At 44.3% G+C, this 20,129-nt stretch overlaps 1 protein-coding gene across 2 annotated transcripts; it reads right to left on the bottom strand.

Annotated features, from left to right (window-relative positions):
* Positions 1-215: 215 nt before the first annotated feature.
* Positions 216-10,050, bottom strand: DIPK1C (divergent protein kinase domain 1C). Of its 2 annotated transcripts, none has more exons than XM_084512131.1 (4): positions 9,728-10,050; positions 4,771-5,448; positions 1,615-1,779; positions 216-860 (listed from the first exon to the last, which is right to left on the bottom strand). In XM_084512131.1, the coding sequence occupies exons 1-4, from the start codon at positions 9,914-9,916 to the stop codon at positions 645-647; spliced, it is 1,248 nt and encodes a 415-aa protein (XP_084368257.1). In that variant the 5' UTR covers positions 9,917-10,050; the 3' UTR covers positions 216-644. The 2 variants fall into 2 exon arrangements, with proteins under 2 accessions (XP_084368257.1, XP_084368258.1); XM_084512132.1 differs by lacking the exon at positions 9,728-10,050 and adding an exon at positions 5,840-6,132.
* Positions 10,051-20,129: the final 10,079 nt, after the last annotated feature.

The raw sequence follows: 20,129 nt of genomic DNA, 5'->3' as shown, positions 1-20,129 counted from the left end.
TATAATTTCTCCCCAGTAAAATAGCTATGTCACAAGTAATGCAGCACACCAGAGAAAATGCGTTTGGGGACATCAGAAAGGAGTGCTTTGTGCAAAAGCAACCCTTCACTCATATAACAATGCATTTCCCTACTTGAACTTTTTTTTTCTTTTTCTTTCTCTCTCTCTCTCTTTTTTTTTTTTTTTTTTTTTTTTTGATACAGAAGACTCTGTCCTTGCTTTTAAATTCTTTATTCTACAGTGAAATAAAAATAAACATCATGCACGTATTTCTCCACACCCATCCATCCACTGTGTTAATTATTGATATTAGATGTGCTGTACTATTTTCATTTCCAGAGCACCACCCACACGTCAGTGGATGCCCAGCACTCAGACAGATGCACTAGCACCAGCTCGGGAAAATAAGCAAGAGTGGAATCAGGTAAAGTAAAACAATTTCACACTTCAAAGGATATTAACAGGACGTGCTGCACCTGCAGCCATGAATTTCATTTGCATAGCAGAAAACCAGTCCTCGTGCTGTGAATGTAAGGCAGCGGGCAGGAGGGGTGAAGGATGGGGACAGAAAACACAGGCTGCCTCGCACGCAGTGTCCCTTAGCACTGGCTGTGCTGTGGCCTTCGCAGTTGTGCCTTTTGTGTCTACTCTGCCCTCAGCAGTTCTCGCTGGCTGACCCGCAGCAGGTGGTACAATTTGGAGAGAGATTTCAGGGGTCTCTGGTGCGCGGCAGCATCCACACGCCCCGGCTCTGCACACTCCTGCACAGCCTTCTGCAGCTGCGGCTGCAGGGGGAAGGAAACCAGCGGCCCTCCGAGGCTGGGAGAAAACCAGCGGCGGAATATTTTGTCACAAATGACCTGAGGAAAGCAAAAAGAGCAGATTGCTGTCTTGTGGGAGCTGTAACTAACGCGCTGCCGCTTCCCCGGGACTGAAGCAAAATGTCTCTACTCGTGTAGCAGCTGAATTTAAAAAAATGCCTTCAGCCATTCAGAGGAAGATAAAGAAAAGGAGTTTGTACAGAGGCTGTTCTCTAGCTGAGGAAACCCGCTTCTGCTCAGGCTGCTCTTGTTTTTCTGCATAACAAGTGGTGAGGATGGGGAGGCTGGGAAGCAAAGTGGAGCTGAGCTGTGCCCCCCAGCCTCTGTGCTGAGCGAGCACATCCCAGCAGCACCACTTGGGTGAGTTATAGGACACCTCAATCCGAGGCCAGGAAACCCATGGACCACTTTCTCTGTATTATCTCCGTACTATGTCTGGAGAGTGGAGAACAGCAGCCACAGCCTCCCACTGCTTACAGGTAGACAGCCTTGACTTCACTGTTAGTGGGGGCAGTAATGATAATGCCCTGCTCCTTCTGCCTCTACTCACATGTGAGGCACTGGGCAAACAACGTCTGTACCAGCTACATGGAAACACAGCAAATAAATGCTAGTGAATATAAAGGTCTGTTTGCTTCTCCAACACAGGATTTCTGAATGGGACTGGCACTTATGTGGCCACATTTAAAAACGTGTCTATCTGCACTGCACGGTGTCCTCGTACATACCATACGTTTTATAGTCAATGTGACTGTAAAAGAAATGGATGCATAAAGCAGCTGTGTCTACTCACTTGCAAGTTGTTATTGGCTCTCTGTGCTCCACATTTTCTGATTTTCAGATTGCATTTTGAAAAGCAATCGAAAAAATTACAGTCGTCATCTCCTGTGCAGTTCTGTTCAAGGATGTCCCTCATTTTGGGCTCAAAAAAGGCCATATCCACATCGATGGCCACCACCTGTGGATAAAAACAAGCCATCAAAACCGGCACAGCATAGACTGGACAGGGTTGAGCAAGCATTCCTTTGCTCCTTTCTCTTGGAAATGCTGTGCTGAGATCATGTGCCTGTGGTGAACCAGAATCTCAATGAAAAGGCTTTCTTCAGTGTAACCGAGCAGCAGTGGTCTTATGAATACCAATTCTTAAACAAAAGCAGTCAGTGCTTACCACAGCAGGAAAGGGAAAATTATATGCGGACAGTATGTGCGTCCCTGAGGTCAACTGGATTGATTTGCCTTAAACCAGGACTATCCACCTTGAAGATTGATTAACTTGTTGTTACAGTTTATGCAGATGGCAACTCAACCTTTTAATTATGTGATGCTGCAAAATTACCCGCAGGCCAGATGGTCTCGTTTCACAATTCACCTTTCAGACTACACTTTGCTGCTGTGGAGAGGAGCGCTGCGATGCATCCAGCAGTACCTGAGCAGCTGTAGAAATGGGTCCCTGAGGCTGCTGAAAGCTGGGAGTGTTTGCCACAGTTCTTGTCATGGGGTGGCAGCTGCCCAGTGAACAGTCTCCCTTCAGTGCTATGAAAGCAGCTGCCAGCACTCCTTCAGAGCCATGCTTAACACTTAACACTCAGACCCTTGACTCAGAGACTCTCATAGAGGCTGAAATACTTTTTACAGGGACCTGGGCAAAACAGAGTTACTTGTGTCCAAAAGACAGTCTTATTTTTGAGATTCAACCTTCCAAAATTACACGGGAAGCTGAACTGTGTGGCTGGAGCAGCAGCTGGATCAACCCCAGCAGCTAAAGATGTCTGGTCTGGTAGAAGTCCAAGCAAACCTTCCACAGGCAAAAGAGGAAGGTCTAATCTTCATTTTATTCTTTTTATTTTATTTTTTTTTCTTTTCCCCTGCCCCCAGGGGAATCTTAAAAAGATGAGGCATAGCTTAAAAACTCAAGTATTTTTAAGGTTGTTGGAGAGGTTGATAATCATGACATAGCCTAGGCAATTTCACACATTTGGAAAGGCAGTTTTTGTTCTTTTTTTCTTTACTTCCTTAAACTTTCTACAGATTTGATATGAACAGCTTGTAGCAACTTGTAGCAAGGCAAAGAGACAGTAAAAACAGTGAAACATTTCTCCAGTCCTATGGTCACTGCACCAGCCTCCCAGCGGGTCTTTGCCAGCACTGAGCACCTTTGACAATCTCACCCGTTGTTCTGCTAGGAAGAAAGAGCCCTAGTTCTCAAACATGCAGCTGCAAAGGGGGTCATTTTTTTCACTGCAATTCACCTGTTACAAAAATGCTTGGGCATCCAACCAGATGCTGTACAGATAGATTTAGGTGACACAACCTGTAAATAGCTACGTCTTGATTTTGTAATGTTTGGAAATTATGATGGAGGTGTTGAGTCCTAAGGAAATGCAGGAAGGAACCAATTCTGGAGACAAATGACAAAGCAGCCTAGGGTTCCCACTTCTTGCCCTCCTCCCATAGTCACTCAACAGGAGCTATCACTAATTCCTCCCTCGGCTTTCTGGCTGTAGGCATCTCCTGCCTCTCAGCCCAGTGGGGTGATAGCTGGAGATACCATCACATAATGTACAAATGGAAGACCCATGTGTAAGCAAAGCAGCAGCTCCTTTTTTTTTTTTTTTTTTTTTTTTTTTTTGTAATTAATTTTCCTAGAAAACACTAAATTAAAATGCTTTGGTCTACCAGAAGGTGACACAACCTCTGTCTCTTTGGACCCCAGAAGTCATGAGACAATCCTGGAAAACCAAGCCTCACCAGAAGGACTTGCAATGGAGGACACATCAAATATCCTTCCTCTTCTCCTAAGTGCAATCAGTTTCCTCTACGTAGCCAGCAAAGCAGATGTTCTAGTGTGTGCTCAGCCATGTGCAGTTACAGCCTGCAGAGTTGAAAAGGATGGGCAAGCCTGCCTTGAAGAACCTCTGTCAGATCTCACTTTGCCTAAATACTGGTATGCTTTTCTTAGTTTCTTGCTACACCTCCCCAACCATTCCCTCTTCAGCTGCTGTATTGCACCTGAATAAACAACGTAAGTGAAGGGAAGATGAAGGGGAAGCACTCTAATTGCTCTTAATGGCTATAAGCTTAGGCAATGTTTATCTAGTGCTCTAAAGATTGGAGTGTCCGTGAGTGCTGATAATAGCATTCGAGCTCCTGACAACACTTTGTATGCACTCCGAGTGCAGAAACCCCACCGACGTCACTGCAAACGGCGAGTCTGGTTCAGACGCTTACTACACGGTGGCTCCAGTCCATGGACACAATTCCCACTGAAATCTGTGGAATTTCTGTCCGCAGACTGAATACATATTCAGCAATATGGTGGTGAGCTATGTCATCTCTTAGAAAACATTTACAATTATCCGCTTCAGAGATACAGCCGTACAATGACAAGTCAAACAGCAGCAGTACCAGGGAGTTTCTTTTCACCATCCTCAAATCGTTTCCAGATCAGATAATCTGAACACTAAAGCAAAAAGATGTGTATGTTTGTATGCAGGGAGTTCCCTTTGTGTCAGAGCAGAGAATCCAGCCATAGTGCTCAGGCTCTTAACAGCTTTCCTTTCAGCAACACTGCCAGAAATAGTTGCCAGGACTCAGGTTACAGCTTCATTCACAGCTTCTGAGATCCCCTTGCCTTTGGGAGGCATCCCTCACCGCATACAAAGGATACGACCCCGTCAGTGTCAGTACCTTTGAGCAGGTGAAACAAGTCAGAACTGAATTAACAGCCCCCAAAACAAGCAGCAGGATCTAGTGCTCTGAGATGTGGCTGCACATATTACGATGACAAAACGTAGTAATAAGGCTCCCCTGTCGGTTTTAAAATGTGTTTGTTTTGCAAAAGCTTGGCCAAAAATTGTATGAGGAGAGACCTGTCATTTTTTGCACAGCCCCTTTCAATCTAGAACTCAACCTCAAAATGCTGCAACACAGCCCCAAGGCCCCAGCTTACCGTGAGATCGTGCCTGATAGCAAAGTTTTCTGGTTTGATGTCACACAGGTGAAGTCGGTGAGAGAAATCATTATCGAAATGCTGCACCATGTCCAGAAAGCTGAGTGCGATGTCAATGATGGCTCTCACTCTGCTTCTGTGGCCAGTAAGGGAGGGACCAGCCATGTCTTCCAAGGGAAAAAGAGTTTTGTGCCAGGCGTGTCCAGCTGTGAGATACTCCACGGCATAGAAGTGTCCACAAGAGCCAATAATTCGTAGCACATGTTTGCTGAAGTCCTGCAGCAAACTGAAGAAGATATATTCCTCCTGCTGGAGCAAGGACCACATGCTGGCCACCTGTGCTTTCCAATGGGGTCCCTTCCTCCTTGTCCACAGGGGCCCCATGGTGTTGTTGGACAGTTCCAGACCCAGAACATTTTTGACCTCCAGGGCTGCCATCAGCAGGAGCTCTGTTTCAGTGATATCCTGTGTTTCCACCTCCTCTAGCATGCTGAGGTGCTGGTAGCTGGAGAAGATTTCCTGTTTGGATTTCAGGATGATGGGCTGGCCTCTCCAGTCAGCCTGGATGACCTTCTTTCCCCTGTCGTAGTACAGGCAGTGTTTGTACACCAGCTTCTGTGCCACACACAGGTCCTCACAGAGGTCGCCGGTCAGGACTCCACTGCTGTAGTCAAGACACTGGAGCGAAAGAGAAGAATGACCATAGCAGGACCAGATGCCCCTGGGCCACTTAGAAGAAAGTCAGAGAATCAGCACAGTGTAACCTAGACATCTCCACTTAAACTACAGCTGGATAGCTGGGTCCCTCAGCAGTCCTGCATGTGCAGGACAATTTTGTGCTGGAGATGCCCTGAAGGAAGCTGTAAGAACCTCCCTCTGCACTGCCTGGAAGCAAAGAGGTTGTACCCAGTACCTCCTGGGCCAAGAACTCTCAGAATTTTTAAATTTGTACATGTTTTATAACAAAATTACTTTTCTGCTTGCTAGTTAAGGGGCCACTGTAAATTCATAAGAGAACTGCAAGGATTCCCCCACCAGTCCTTCCCTCACCCCGTAATTGTTTCCATACCATCATGTCCAAGAGTGTAGGCAGTTGCTATATTCCTAAGGGCATTCAGAAGTGCAGCTGCAGGGACTGCTTTGGGGGAATCAGCAGAGGGGTGATCACTGCTCTCTGGTGAAAGGGGAGCAGACCGTGGTGGTGTAGGAAGCCAAACAGCTGGGAGGAGGCTTGACAGTGCTCTCCTTCCTTGTTTTCTGGCATTTGAGCTTGCATTTAAGCGAGCTGGCAGCTCCCACTGCACGTGGAATACTTGCAATGTCTGCCTGACCCCCGCCTTGTTTGTGACTTGCTGCTACATAAACAGGAAACACAAGCATAAAATTCAAGGGATGCATTTCCTTAGAAGAGCCTCTGAGGTGTGCACTGGGAGAATGAATTCTGATGCCAGGCAATATTCGGAGCCCAGGGTTAAAAACACACCAGGGAGCGGGCATGGGATTAAGTCTAAAATCCAGGAATGGTGCAGGAAAGGGTTAACTTAGCTAAATTTTTAGCTAAATTGGCTGAAACAGCTCACCGAGGGCTGGTCAGACAGACATAAAACCTATACTCCAATGTTCTCACAGCCAAAAGAAAATATTCAATGCCAGCCAGGGGAGCCACGAAGGCAAACTGGCATGAATGTCCCGACCCCGCGTCCAGGGGTGCATGTGTGTGATGCACATATCTGCATCCACATCCGCATCAGCACGGTCAAGCACATTCACTGGGCTGCCCACGGACTTCAGAGCACACAGGTCAGTGGTCTTGCTTTTGAAAATTCGCTCCTATGAATGCAATACAAATGTATTATACCTTTTTAAGTAGGAAACATAATTTTCTCTGTGGAAGTAGTTTAGCAACTCTTGCTGCCTGGAACGCTAGGCAATTTTAGAAAAGATGACGAGCAGAAGGATTTTTTTTTCATTTTGTTTTGGAGCTTAAATATAATTACAGTTAAAATCCTTGCTCTCCTACTGAGAAAACCACAACCTAATTCTTGTTCCGCTACATTAAGAGAATTAGGGTGCAGTCCTGTAATTGGGTCCACATGGGTGAACCCTTGCCCCTGTGGACAGTTTTACCGTGGTCCTTTATCAACCACATTCACTCCTGGAGGGCCCATAGGCTTGTACATCTAGAAGAACCCGTGCCCAGAAGACCTGCAGTCAAGTATGTGAATGTGCAGCCTGTTTTCTTGTGTTGCTATCATGTCATTATTAATGGCATTAATGAGAAAAAGTCATGGAAAAAACAGTCTCACATGTCCCAGGCATAGGAGCTGAGTCATTTTTTGAACTTGCTGCCGTTTGGGACTTGTCTCCTGTTCCATTTCAACCAGTATCTGACAAACAGTCTCTGAATGTGATCCTTCTTGCACTGAACCTGGGCAGTGTTTTGCAAACATAAATTGCCCAAGGAGTTCCTACTCTCACGGTGATGAAATACAGATTGTCCCTAAAGAAATAACATTCTCCATTGGTCACCAATGCAAGCAAGAATCTCAGAAAGATTTCCTGAACTAATCAAAAAGCAGCAGAGCAGTTTGAACAACTTTCAAGAGTTTCTTTACTCACAGAATACAGTGAGTTACAATTCACTCTATGATTTTAAAAATGTCCTCATTTTCCTGTTCATTACAGTCTCAAAGGCCAGCACAGACTGACTCCAACTTTACATCCTCTGTACTTCAGCCCACCTTATTCAAGTGGTTTATGTTTTTCCATATGCACGAAACACTGAGTAAGCTTAGCTCATCAGCCTCTCACTATGACAGTTACTTTTTTCAGCCCCTACATCATTTTTGTATTCTTACTCTCTCCCCATTTCTCTCTCTGATTTCTCCCACAGATCTTAGAAGCACAAACTTCTGAACTGAGTGCCACGGTCCAGTGCTGCAAAGACAGGCAGCAGCCTTTCCCTCATTCTCCATTTGGGATACGGTCAGAGCTCATGTCAGCCTTTTAGGCACGGTCTGCACTGGTAGCTCATGCTGAAGCAATTATTTAACCCCCACATCCTTTCCAAAGTCATGCAGTTTCACAGGACAGTCTTCCATTCTACTGGCATAGGTTGTACTGTTTTGTTCCCCAGTCTATTAGCTCGTAATTTACTTTATTAAAGCCCATTTTTGTGGGCTGAAAACTTTTAGCCAGGTGAGTCAGATTACACTGCAACAAAAAGATGCTCTCTTTGTAATTTGCTCACCCAGGACACTTTGCACTAACTGCAGCCTTCACCATACAAGATTTTATAGCACCGTGATGACTGCTGATAAACAGGAGAATTGAAGTTCAAGGAAATCTTCTAGAAATGGTCTGTCACACTGACACCTCTATCTTAATGGCTGCACTTTGAGATCTGTTGATGAGACAGACACAGGAACACAACGTAAGTGAGGCTTGGACTCACTCATCTGTTTCTGTTTAAATTGGCCACATAATTTTTCATATCCTTAGTTCACTTACCAAGATAAGTTTAAAAAGATGGGTTTAAATTCATGTAAAAAATTAAATTAATGTAAACTCTGCCTAGAATTTATATCAATTTAAATAATTTGCTGCACCACTGCCACTTTGTGTGTAAATCAGGCCTGAGAATGAGTCCTGTCTTGTAATCAAGTACTTCTTCTATGTAAATGCTATGCTGATCAAGCTTTGGGGAGGCAGCAAAATTAATGAAACTCTCCAGAGAAAATCAAAACTGATCACTATGCAATTTAGTTTGTTCAGTGTAAACGAAGGTGAGAGTGATGTTAAGAAACAGCAAGCGGTCCTTCAGAGAGCTGAAAGCTGCCTCTGTCTGACACACGGTGCTGCTCTGCCCTTCCCACAGCAGTACACAGCTACACAGAGCTACGTGTTACTTACGAGAGGGAAAGAAACCCTCAGAAATACCACCTGAAGGAGAATATAGCCATGCAATCATCACCCACTTGTTTAAAACGATTCCTCTTCTTCTGTCCTGCCGCATGCATTACAGATGACCGGCAAAATAGTTTTCCTTGGAAGTTGACTTTGCTTTGTAAAAGATGTGAGGCTGAAGCCACCCGGTTGTTTTGCGACCACCTGCACTTTGAAGAGCTGCGAAACTCACGCAGTGTTGCAAAGGTGTACAAAGACCTACTTCTGGGCTGATGAATACGAGCTTGTTTTTTCCTTGTTCCACTAGGACAGTGCCTTTCTAACGCTATTCGGGAAGCCTGCTGGTTACAACCCTTGGTGCTACTGTCCAAGACTCACCGAAGCAGGCAGACGGATGCGGTGCTCTCAGCTACCATTCCTCTGGAAGGACCTTCTGAAGACAACCTCCAGACCATGCTTGCCACACATGGATGAAGACAACTTCCCAAACTGCTGCCTGAAATCTGGCTCTGCCTGAGCTTCTGCAGCTGTGCCTAATCCTCTCCAAACCTGGGGGAAAGTGCCAGGTCTCCATCCACCCAGCACCAGGTCTCCATCCACCCATTTGCTCCGGTTTCTGATGGCAGTGGATGAAGCTGGGGGGCTCCCCACTGTCCTGTGCCCTCACAGAGGGACGGGCAGGATCCTTCCCCCCGGCTGCAGCCCGGTGCCCAGCATCACTCCCCATCCCTGCGATCGCTCCTCCTCTGTCACACAGAGCCGAGGGAAATTTGGGGGGCAGCTCTTGCTTGCTGCCCATTGTCTGGCTGCCAGCAGCATTCCTCCCTTCCCCTCTCACCAACAGCACCACGAAAAGCCCGAAAGAAGAAGCAAAACCCCGCTGCGCGCCTTAACCCACGCTGCTCCTCTTTCCCCGAGCGCTCCTGGCGCAAACCCTAAAACCTGCTTTTTGCTCATTTTACCCCTGGACGGGGATCCCGGGAAGGGGGAGCATCCTCCTGTCCTCCCTCCCTCTCTCCCTCCCTTCCCCTCGCCCTGCCCCGCCACCTACCAGCCTGGCCAGGATGCTGCGGCCGCTCTCGTCCGTGCAGCGCCCGGGGAAGGCTCCCCGGCGGAGGAGGGCGAGGAGCGAGGCGCTGAGCCCCAGCCAGCAGGCGGCCCAAGCCAGGAGGAAGGCGGCCGAGCTCCGCCGCCGGCCCCGGAGCCGCAGCCGCTTCCAGCAGCCCCCGGCGCCCCTCATCGCGGTGTCCGGCCGCCCGCCCCGGCCCCGCGCCGCATCTCCGCCTCGGGGCGCCGGCCTCGGTGGGTCTGAGGGGAGCGGAGCGGAGGTCCGCCCTCTTTTGGCTGCGCTCTCCCGTGCCAAGCTCCCGTTAAATGAGGGAAAAAAAAAAAAAAAAAAAAAGGAAAAAGTTGTTTGTTCTGCAGGAACTTCCCGGCTTATCTCCCGTTTGTGGCTGTGGGGTTGCTCCTGCGCAGCGCACGAAGTCCTGGCGTCCTTTCCTCAGCCCAGGTGCGGGCACTCCCTGCCTCTCTTTACATCACTGGGCTCACTTCTTCCTCCCTTCGCCCTTCGCTCCCTCCTTGAGAGCCCATCACACCATCACACCGTCCCACCACTCTGCTCAACGTAACGCCCAGCACTCAATGCACAGCTCTGTGCAACCCAGATTTGCTGTCAGATACGGTGAAAAAAGGACCAGGTTCGTGTTTTTTTTTTTTTTTTGTTTTGTTTTGTTTTGTTTTTTTTTTTTCCTTGTGCAGATAGTTACCTCAGGCTACTTGCAGTCCCGTTCCAGGAAGATGAATCGCAATTAGTGAAACCGCTCGGAGGGTAAATTACACAAATGAGTGAGAATAGCAGATCTTGGCCCGTAGATATAGAGCCAGAAAAGAATTCAGTGGGCTTGTTTTAATGTGCGCTTCCTGTAAGATGCTCTGGGGCACATTTTCTTAACAGATTAAGGTGATAAGGGTTAATAGATTAAGGTTCACTGTTGGAGAGCTGGACTCAGGAATACATGTTCTGTACCCTCATGTCCAGCTTCATGAAAAACACCTCCCTGTACAAGTAATTAAAATGAAATGCAAGCCAATTGATGGTGTTGAATTTTACCTCTCAGAACAGCAAAGGGGCAGCAGGTTTGCTGCTGTCCACACCTTCTGCATGCTCACTTCAGTTCTTCCCTGCACAGCAGAGCAGATAAACCATATAGACGGAAAGATAAACACATGGCTGAATTACTCTAGCTTTGTAGTCTGGCAGTGGGGAGAACAACAGGGAGAACAACAACACTTGCATCTCCAAAGTGTTGCAGAGGCAGAATCATTGCCACTGGCCACATCTTCTGTTGTTTACTCTCTCTCCATCTCACTTCTTCACCTGCAGAGCCTGCCCATGGCCACCCTTCCTGTATTTTCTTGTTTCTTCCCCAGTCCTTTTACCTAGAGGAAGGTGCCTTTAGTGGCACTGGGGGTACAGCGTGTTTCACACAGCACCAGAATATCTCCCTCCACCTTGGTTCTGGGCTGTCTGTTTAATGGCTTAGGCACTACCAAAACTATGTATTTTTTACATTTGGGTTCGTAAAACATGCCTCTAGATTTCTCTCTGTGTCCATATTCCCCAAGGGACATTATGTAGTATCTTTTCATTATTCATTACCCTTTCACATCTGTAAAGTTCTGTATGTGTATCGTTTGTGCTGCTCTGAAATAAAATCTTAATTGCTTCTGACTTTGGGCTGGGAACAAAATATGGAGACTTCAGCTCTGGTTAGGTGGCATAGCTGAGCTGCTCTAATTGCTGCTGGCAGAGCCAAGCACATTCCCTCCTCTCCTCTCCTCTACCATTCCCTCCCTTTTTTCCCTCTGTGGCTGCACAGTCCACTCCCTTCCCCTAGCAAGATATGTATTTCGCTGCCCAGTGTATTTACTGAACTCATTAACAGAGCAGAAAACTGTAAACCTGATCTTTGCTGCAATATTTTCAGGCAGGTTAAGCAGTTGGGGTGCCTCAGGATGTGTCCAGGCACACCGACGAGGCTGTGGCAGGGAGCAGTGCTGTGGGGCAGGCACTGAGGGATGGAGTGGGGCACAACCGCTGGCTCAGCTGTATCACATCTGCACGTCAAGGGTGCAGTGTGGTATCACCAATACCAATGAAATTATAGCATTTCTAAGAAGAAATGCAATAAAGAAGAAAAATAGCTAAAAAGTGTTAGGTGAAAGAAACCTGATGAAGGAAATGCAAGTTACGCAGCACTCACACTAGACTGTTTACTGCTTTAATTTCATGGTAAATCCCACAGGAGGCATTTGCAGAGAACAACACTCCATCTTCCCAAGAGGTTTCGATATAGCCTTCAGACAATGGAAAGGGTTTGTACCTCATTTTTCAGTCTCTGAAGTTTCGAATATCCCACTGGCTTTCGTAGGTGTGAAAAGTTGAACAACAGTAGTAAATATCTGCGTGTGTACACACGCACATACCTACTCATACCTGTGTGTATACATATACACACCCATATATACATGTCTTTAGATAAGAACAAGAACCAGTCCAGAAAACTTGGATTCATTAAAAGTTAAAAGTCTGGGTGTTGAAGAATCAGGAGCCTTTCATAGCAATTGGTTGCCAGCTGCAAAATTAAAAGCTAGTTTGGGGTTTCTTCTGACTAACAGAGTCAGTTCCAGCCCATCCACAGTAAAATATAAATCCAAATGTCTCTCTGTCATGTAGCAATTTTCACTAGGAAAAAAAACAAAACACTTCTGCATTAGAGGAACTTTGTTTCCTTTATATATTAAAATGTGGCAATTTGACATTGTGTTTCTGGATCCCTGAAAGAAGCAATATCCCTCTTCTCATTTTAACTGAGAAATAATCTTAATGGAAATTAATTGGTTGAAGTTGAATTAGCCTTATAGAGGGCAGCAAAAATAATTCTGGCTTGGTTTCATCTGTGGCGTCTTGGTCAAGCCAGGACCAGGAGGAGCCCTCAGTGTGGGATCTTGCTGAGCCCACAGTTTTCTCATCGACTTCAGGCAGAAACCGTGTTGCATGGGCTCAAGTTATACCGGGCTGTGAGTCCTTATTTTCCTAGCTACCTAATTCATGATGAGGGTTTAAAAGGAAAAAATGAATCGATCATTAAGAACTGCCTTGGCACTCAAATTAATTAAATGTAAAACTGTTTCATTAGGAATTATTGTTCTGTTTGATCGATTTCATCACCTTCTGTCATTAGCACAAGTTGTCGATGGAAATAGGGTACACTTCTGCCAGTCTTTTGTAGGGCACAAATGGAAGCTCGAGAAACTTTCAAGTGCTGTTCAAATATACCTTAAATTAAGTTTTAACATATAAATATTTCTTTCTGATTTCCTGTGGCAAAGCTGAGTAGCTGAAAAAACATCACAGGGTTTGACGTACATTTGAACATGTCCTTTAGGCAGTGAAATTCCCTGGCAGAGTCCTGAGTTCACCAGAGGAATCGAAATGTATTTTCTCATTTATGCCATTAATCAAAAAGAATATGGTGCAAACTACTCACAGAAGTTTTACCGCATCAGTGTGCAGTGAGTTTATCGGGTCACATTGCAAACCAGAAGCAAAAAAGTGGCATAATCTAAAATACAGAGTACAGCTTTGTGGGCAAGGGAAATGCCTAGACTGATTCACCAATTTAAACAAGAGAAGGTGTTCAGACAGAGAAAGGTTTCCCAGGTATATGCATTAAAAGGAATTTCTAATATGTTTTATCCCCTTTTCTTTTTAGTCTCTGCAGATATTTCTTAGGCATAGCTGCCCATGAAAGCCAAATGCATTTATTTTCTTCTTCCTTCTTACCACTTACTAGATCCCACACTGCAAATTTTAATTGTCTTGCTTTTCTCATACATCCACTTTCAGTTAATCTCTTTATTAACCTCATGCCAACTTTCCCCTCTCATTTGGGAACAGTATCATCTGAAGAAGCCAGGGAGATACTTTGGCAGTGACTGTGGCAGATTGCTGTTTACTTGTAATTCTTCAGACTAGATGAAACAACAAAGATGCAAAAATATTCTTTATTTTTTGTTCATATATCAAAAATTATTCCCAACAAGGTACTGCCTTCTGCTTCTCTACTACATTCCTTGTCCATTCATTCTACCAGTCAGGATGGGGAAAAATAGCTTAATTAACAGTAAGATGCAGCTCCATCATTTCATAAGTGGAATTGTAAATGGAATCGTCTTTGCCAGAAACTGGAGTCAAGGCATTGACTTGAAAAGTCAAGTCAGTGACTTGAGAACAATTTTTCTATCATAAAAGGATACTGTCCAATGGAATCTGCCAGTATGTATCATGTTGTACTTCTGTCCAGGGTGTGCAAAAGGGAGAACAAAGAAAGGAAAATGCTGCAATTTTCGTCGCATCTTTCTATATGCAGTTTCTAAGCTTTGCACCAAGTTCAGGCCCAGTGATCTCATTATACCAGAACTGAATCTCATCTACTGAAGGCTCTTTCTGGCCTTCTGTTATGAGATTCTGAAGCAATCCTAGAAATACTTTGAAGTTGCGGTAAGGTTATACAGAAAGATAAAAGAAGTTTTCTAATAAACTAATTCCCTGTGGCCTTTTGCATTGTGCTGTTATTTACGCTACTGATCTGAAGTCACTCATACAGGCAGCTTATTTTACACAGTAGACTCTCAGGGCTGCAATCGTTTAGATATATAGTAGCTCAAAAGAGTAAGAGAGTTAAGTGTCACCTTTTCTAGTCCAATGACTACATTATACATTCCTGTGTATTTTATGTATTCCAGAAGATGTTTCTAAGGCATGGATATTGTCAAGAAAGTTGCTGTGTTGTCATATAGACAGTCTGGTCTGTAATATAGAAGCAGTCCAGTTTATGTCTGCAGAGACTCTGAAACAAGTTTGTTTTAGGAATTTGCACTAGGCTGATTTTAAAGTTGTTTCACTGACAATACTGATCTAGGGTCACCAAGGTCCCCCCACTTGCATCTTGTTTTGCTGTGGCATTGAAAATGCAGCCCAGGTGTGTCAAGAGTGGCTGAAGAGTAGCTCCCTGCTTCTTAGAGCCATGGAAAGCACACGACTGACTCTTGGACATGGAAAAAAACATCTTTATTGAAGGCACAAGCGACCACCAAGTGGACACTTTTGATATTGCACATGTAAGGGTTTGTAAACTATAAATACAATTTCCAGAGTCAACCCGTGTCACTTTTCTCCATTCACAGAAGGAAATCTAAATTTATAGCATTTTTCTGATTGTTTTGCTTTGTTCTTTTGGCTCAAGGGCTGTGTACTACTATAGTACTCTATGTTTTAAAATTCAATGAGCTGTAGCCATCGCACATAGAGTGGGATAGATCATAGTTCATTTGCAAGTGGGTATGTCCATTTCTTGATTTCTCTTTTACAAATCCAAATAATAAACAGAAGAAAAAAAAAAAAAAAGAGAGAGAGAGAGAAAAAAGAAAGAAAAAAAGAAAAAGAAAAAAAAATAGGATTCAGTAGTATCATGGATAACTTGTGGTGTCAGTTCTGTAAAACTTAATTACTCTCAGTTGGTTTCTTGAAACTGTTCTTTGCAGTTTCTTTGTGAATGATGAATGGCTGGGCATGGTGCAAGCTGCAAAACGATCCATTAGTGAAATTCAATTTTCTCTCCGTCCTTGCAAGTAATTAGCTTTTCTTTAGGTAATATATTGTAAGTTTACATGCATCCAATGTTGGATGACATTTGTTTAGGGAAGAGTAGACAAGTTGGGTGCTGCACTGCTTACAACAAATAGCTCACAATTATACCAAGGTTAAACGTCCATTAGTGCAAGGAACTCCCCCATGTTGCTCCTGGGGAAGAAGTAAGGGTGAGCAATCCTGTCTAGCTGTCTGAGCTGCAGCAATACCACTGCCATGTGAGGTCCCTCCTGTTACATAGAGACATATTCCAAGAATCTGAGTAGTAGTTCTGGTGGCCAGGCCTATTTATGAGGGGCTAATGTCTGCACAGCCATCAGTAGCCAAAATAATAAACAAAGACTGCCAAGGCACTGAAAAGTTCTTATGGCTGAGAAGGCTCAGAAGTGGATTGCCAGAGTTTCTTTCACAGAAACAATCTTCATACACAACTTGCAATTCATTTCCTAAGAACAGACAGAGAGGAGAATTTGCTTCTCAACAAAACCGAGCTGGTGTGTATGGTTCACTCTGTAGATGAGTCTTTCAGGAGATGCAATGTTATCTTCCTATGCTATTTTAAAATCTGGTACTGAGTCATCTCTTCCTACCAGGCCGCATTGCGTTTTGTGAGCCGTCTCTTGGTGAGAAACTAAAACTGAGAAATACTTCAGGGCAATAATGAATCTTTTGAACAAATACTATTTGTCATGGGCTGGAGCAAGTGGCCACTGCGGTTAGCAGGAGTTATCCCATAGTTTTCAGTTGGCTTTGGCATTACGAGTATCTTTCAACTTCAAGAGAGGCACACAGGTTGTTTTTATCAGCACTTCTTTAATTGATAATCAATATGTCCTTTTTCTTAAAAGCAAAACTTTGTATAAGCTTGAAAAATGCCTTTGTGTAATGAAGCTTTTGATCCAGAACTTCTAACAATTTAACTGGCAACTGGTATTCCTTTTTTTTTTTTTTTTTTTTTTTTTAAGTGCCATGTTGTTATCCTTTTCCATCTTCCATTTTCCATCACTTTTCTTCTGTATGATCCCATTTTTCTCCCCCCCTTTTATTTTATTTTTACATTTCTCCTTTTTCTTCAATAATTGACCCTTTCTATCCTTCTTAGGCTTTAGTTATCTACCATCAACAGCATCTGTTAATCATGTCTTTCTTCAGAGGACTTTATGTGTTGTAGCAGGAATACCTTCTTCCACAATCCTTAGCAAGAGGTTTCTTCTTGCTAAGAAGAGAGGCCTCTTCTAATCAAAGAGAGGCCTAATTCTGATCAAGTATCAGTGTACTTATTTTCAATTATCACTAAGGTTTACACTTTACTAGAAAATATTTGATATTCCTTGCTTTCATGTCCTCCTGATTCCTGTACATACTGAAATTGTGCTTTTAGCTCGTTCTGTGCAGAGAAACACACATGTATTCTTACCAAAAAACCCTCATAGCAAGACTCTTAAAACTGGGATTGCATTATTCTGAGTGTGATCCTCAGTTCAGGAAGCAGGGAAATCCACCAAAGGATGGGGAAAGGAATCATAGAATCATTTGGGTTGGAAAAGACTTCTAAGATCATCTAGCCCAACGTTTAGCCTAGCACAGCCAAGTTCAGCATTAAACTATGTCACTAAGCTCTACATCTATACTTTTTTTCTTTTTGAAGAACTCAAGGACAACCTGCTTCCCTGGGCAGCCTGTTCCAATACTTCACAACACTTCCAGTGAAGAATTTTTTTCCTAACTTCCACCCTAAACCTCCCATGGCACAACTTAAGGCTGTTTCCTCATGTCTTGTCAGTTGGTGCTTGGGAGAATAGACTGACCCTTACCTTACTACAGCCTCCTTTAAAGTAACTGTAGAGTGTGATAAGCTCTCCCCTGAGCCTCCCTTTCTCCAAGCTAAACAACCCCAGCTCCCTCAGCCGCTCCTCTTAAGACTTGTTCTTCAGACCCCTCATCAGCTTTGTTGCCTTTCTTTGGACATGCTCCAGCATCTCGATATCCTTGTAGTGAGGGGCAAGTGCAGAGAAAGGAACCACAACGAAACCACAGCAGGCACTGGAGAATGCTCCTGCAGAGCTGCAAGACTAGAGGAAAATTCCATCTGGGGAAGCACTTAAGCTTCATTTCCTTTAGGAGAACATGCATCACTGGCCAAGTTCTTTAATATTTCTATTTCACTTTGGCAAATCAACAAGTTATAAAAGGCAGAATTAAAGTCTCCCAACACTCCAAAATATATTCAACCAGAAATTGAAAGTGACATCTACACTTGCACACAGCATATCCTATGCACTTTCAGCATGGATAAACTGGGCATGCTGTTGGGATGAAAAGTTAGGATAAAATAAAGGCTAGTTGAGATTAAGTTACAAAAGGGTAAAGGTTTTGGCATTTGGGCTCTATGGTCATTCCAAAGAAAAGTTCTGGACTGAGGCAATCTCCAAGGGCTGTGGTTCTCATTTGCATTCAGATCACATCAAGCCAGGCTGTTGACCCTTTGCTTGCCTGTGTATTACACTTGTTTGTTACATGACACGCATCCCACCATTCCCATCTGAGCCATTGGCTTCTTATATTAATGCCAAGGATCAAGACAAGCAGGCAGAAGCAGTGAGTGCTTTAGTGACTCTTAGGCAGAGAAACAGACATTGAACAAAGGGACATTTGTGCGTATTTTACTCCTTTTAGAGATCTGGCACAGCTGGCCTAACACTTCAGCAAAACAAGGAATCATTTGGCATGCCCACTCAATGACTTTCCAAGATATGTTGGCTCTGCAGTTTGTGAGTCCTCCAAGGTGTTGGGGAAGAGCAATCTACTAACAGCCTCTCCTGCCATTCTTTCATCTGTGCTTCAAAATCAGGAGCAGGTACAGTAACTGCCCTCTCTGAGCCTAAGATCCCCTAAATAGAAAGACTGCCTACGTTAGGGCAGTGCAATGTGGAGCACGTTGCCAAAAGCACACTCATTTTTGGCTAATCTGTTCATTAAATTTAGGAGAGTTTCTTTCTGTCTGGATCTCTGCCACTCTCCTAATTTGAGACAGTCTCTCCTGCCTGTAGGCAGGTTTGCCAGTCTATAGGTTTATTTTGGGTTCCTAACAGCTACTGACATTTCCAACACATCACTGCTGCAACCTGACAAGAGTATGCAGAAAATACAGATTGCAATATTGCATATAGACTTAGCAAAATAGAACTTGTAGGGAGGAAAAAAGCCACCTTGCATAAAGGCAGGAAAAGGAGGAGTGAGGAGTTATCCAGCAGTGGACAGCAAGACTCTTGTGTTCTGCTTTGTGCTTTCATGGTTTGCTGGTAAAAACAGTGCCTAAGATGAGAGACTCAAGATTTGTGTTGTCTTAATAAGCTTAGTTTAGCAGATAGCAACTACCAAAGGCTTAGAGTAATCAAATTTTGGTACTTTGTGAGGATACTAGAGGATCTGGAGTAGCAACATGCTTCTAAATGTGGTTTTTAACAGGAAAGTTGCAAGCTCATTCATACAGGGGCTACAAGAGTTGCAGAAAGGTTTGATGCACCTACCACGGAGAAAGGAAGCTGGGGACAGGAAGAATTTTACAAGGATCAGTGAGGAAGGAGAACACCCTTGAGAATCCCAGGCAACTTACAACACACCATTGCAGGCCACTGAGTGGAGCTCCTCAGGCTTGTGCCAACCAAGCCAGAAAGTCAACCTAGCATGGGTGCACACCAGCATAGTGCTGTGCTCATGCAGGCTCATCTGCCAGCTACAGAACCATTGCACGCTGTGTAGTTCACAGGGGGTTAGTGTGGACAGCTTTGTTTTGGGTTGGACTGCATGGAGTCACAGGGAGATATGTGCCCTGGCAGCATCAACCCTCCACCAGACAAGCTCAGTCTAGTGAGAGGACACTGGAAATATAAAAAAGAAGTGTGCAATAAATGGTGGGGCAAAGGAAGGGAAGGTGCAGAGAGAGGTAGAAGGGTCCTTTAGTATTTGTTACTGGGCTGTGAAGCCACACAAAAAGAGCATTTATTTTGTTGGAGGAAGGTTGTGAGGATTCAACTCATTAATTACTGTAAGGCACTCTTGCATATATAGATTAGAAAGGGTATGAACATGCCTAAATATTCAGCACTCTACAGTTACATTCATCACATAAACAGCCCTGCCTCTTCGGAGACCACAGCAAGGTTACTTCTGGAGCTGGATTGCTGACTGGAAAATAGTGACAGTAAATGATATTTTAATTTGTTTTAGTTTAGTGCTATTTCTCTAAATGAGTTTGGCCTCTGAGGCCACATTCTTCCTACCACTTGCTTTTGAAAAGCCAGAGGTAATAGGTGAGGCTTACATTGCTGGAATGCCAACAGCAAGGCAATTTCCAGATGTAAACAGCTCTGTTCACATTTAGTCAACAAAGGCAAAGCTGGCAGGGATGTATGTAATCCCATCATTGGATTTGTCCCATTTATCTCCTTCTGTTGGGTCCAACACAAGCAGTACAGTCCCAGGGAAGATTTCATAGCTGGACAAAAAATAGATGTTGTCATCAATAGGCAGAGAGAGAAGTTAAATACCCCAGAAATTATGGTTATCTTTCTACTGACAAATAGCCAGCAGAGAAAGACAACCCAGCTTATTTATACAGGCCTCCATCACGCGACAAGGTTCTGCCTTCTATGACTCTTTGACTTGAGCCCTGTCAGACTATAGGTTCCTGGACACCAAACTAATTTAGGTTGTAAGGGATTTTGGCAATCACACA

This window comes from Aythya ferina, assembly GCF_964211825.1.
Source record: "Aythya ferina genome assembly, chromosome: 2".
Lineage (NCBI taxonomy): Eukaryota > Metazoa > Chordata > Aves > Anseriformes > Anatidae > Aythya > Aythya ferina.
The sequence above is the reverse complement of the archived record's forward strand: the minus strand, read 5'-3'. Positions and strand labels throughout refer to the sequence as shown.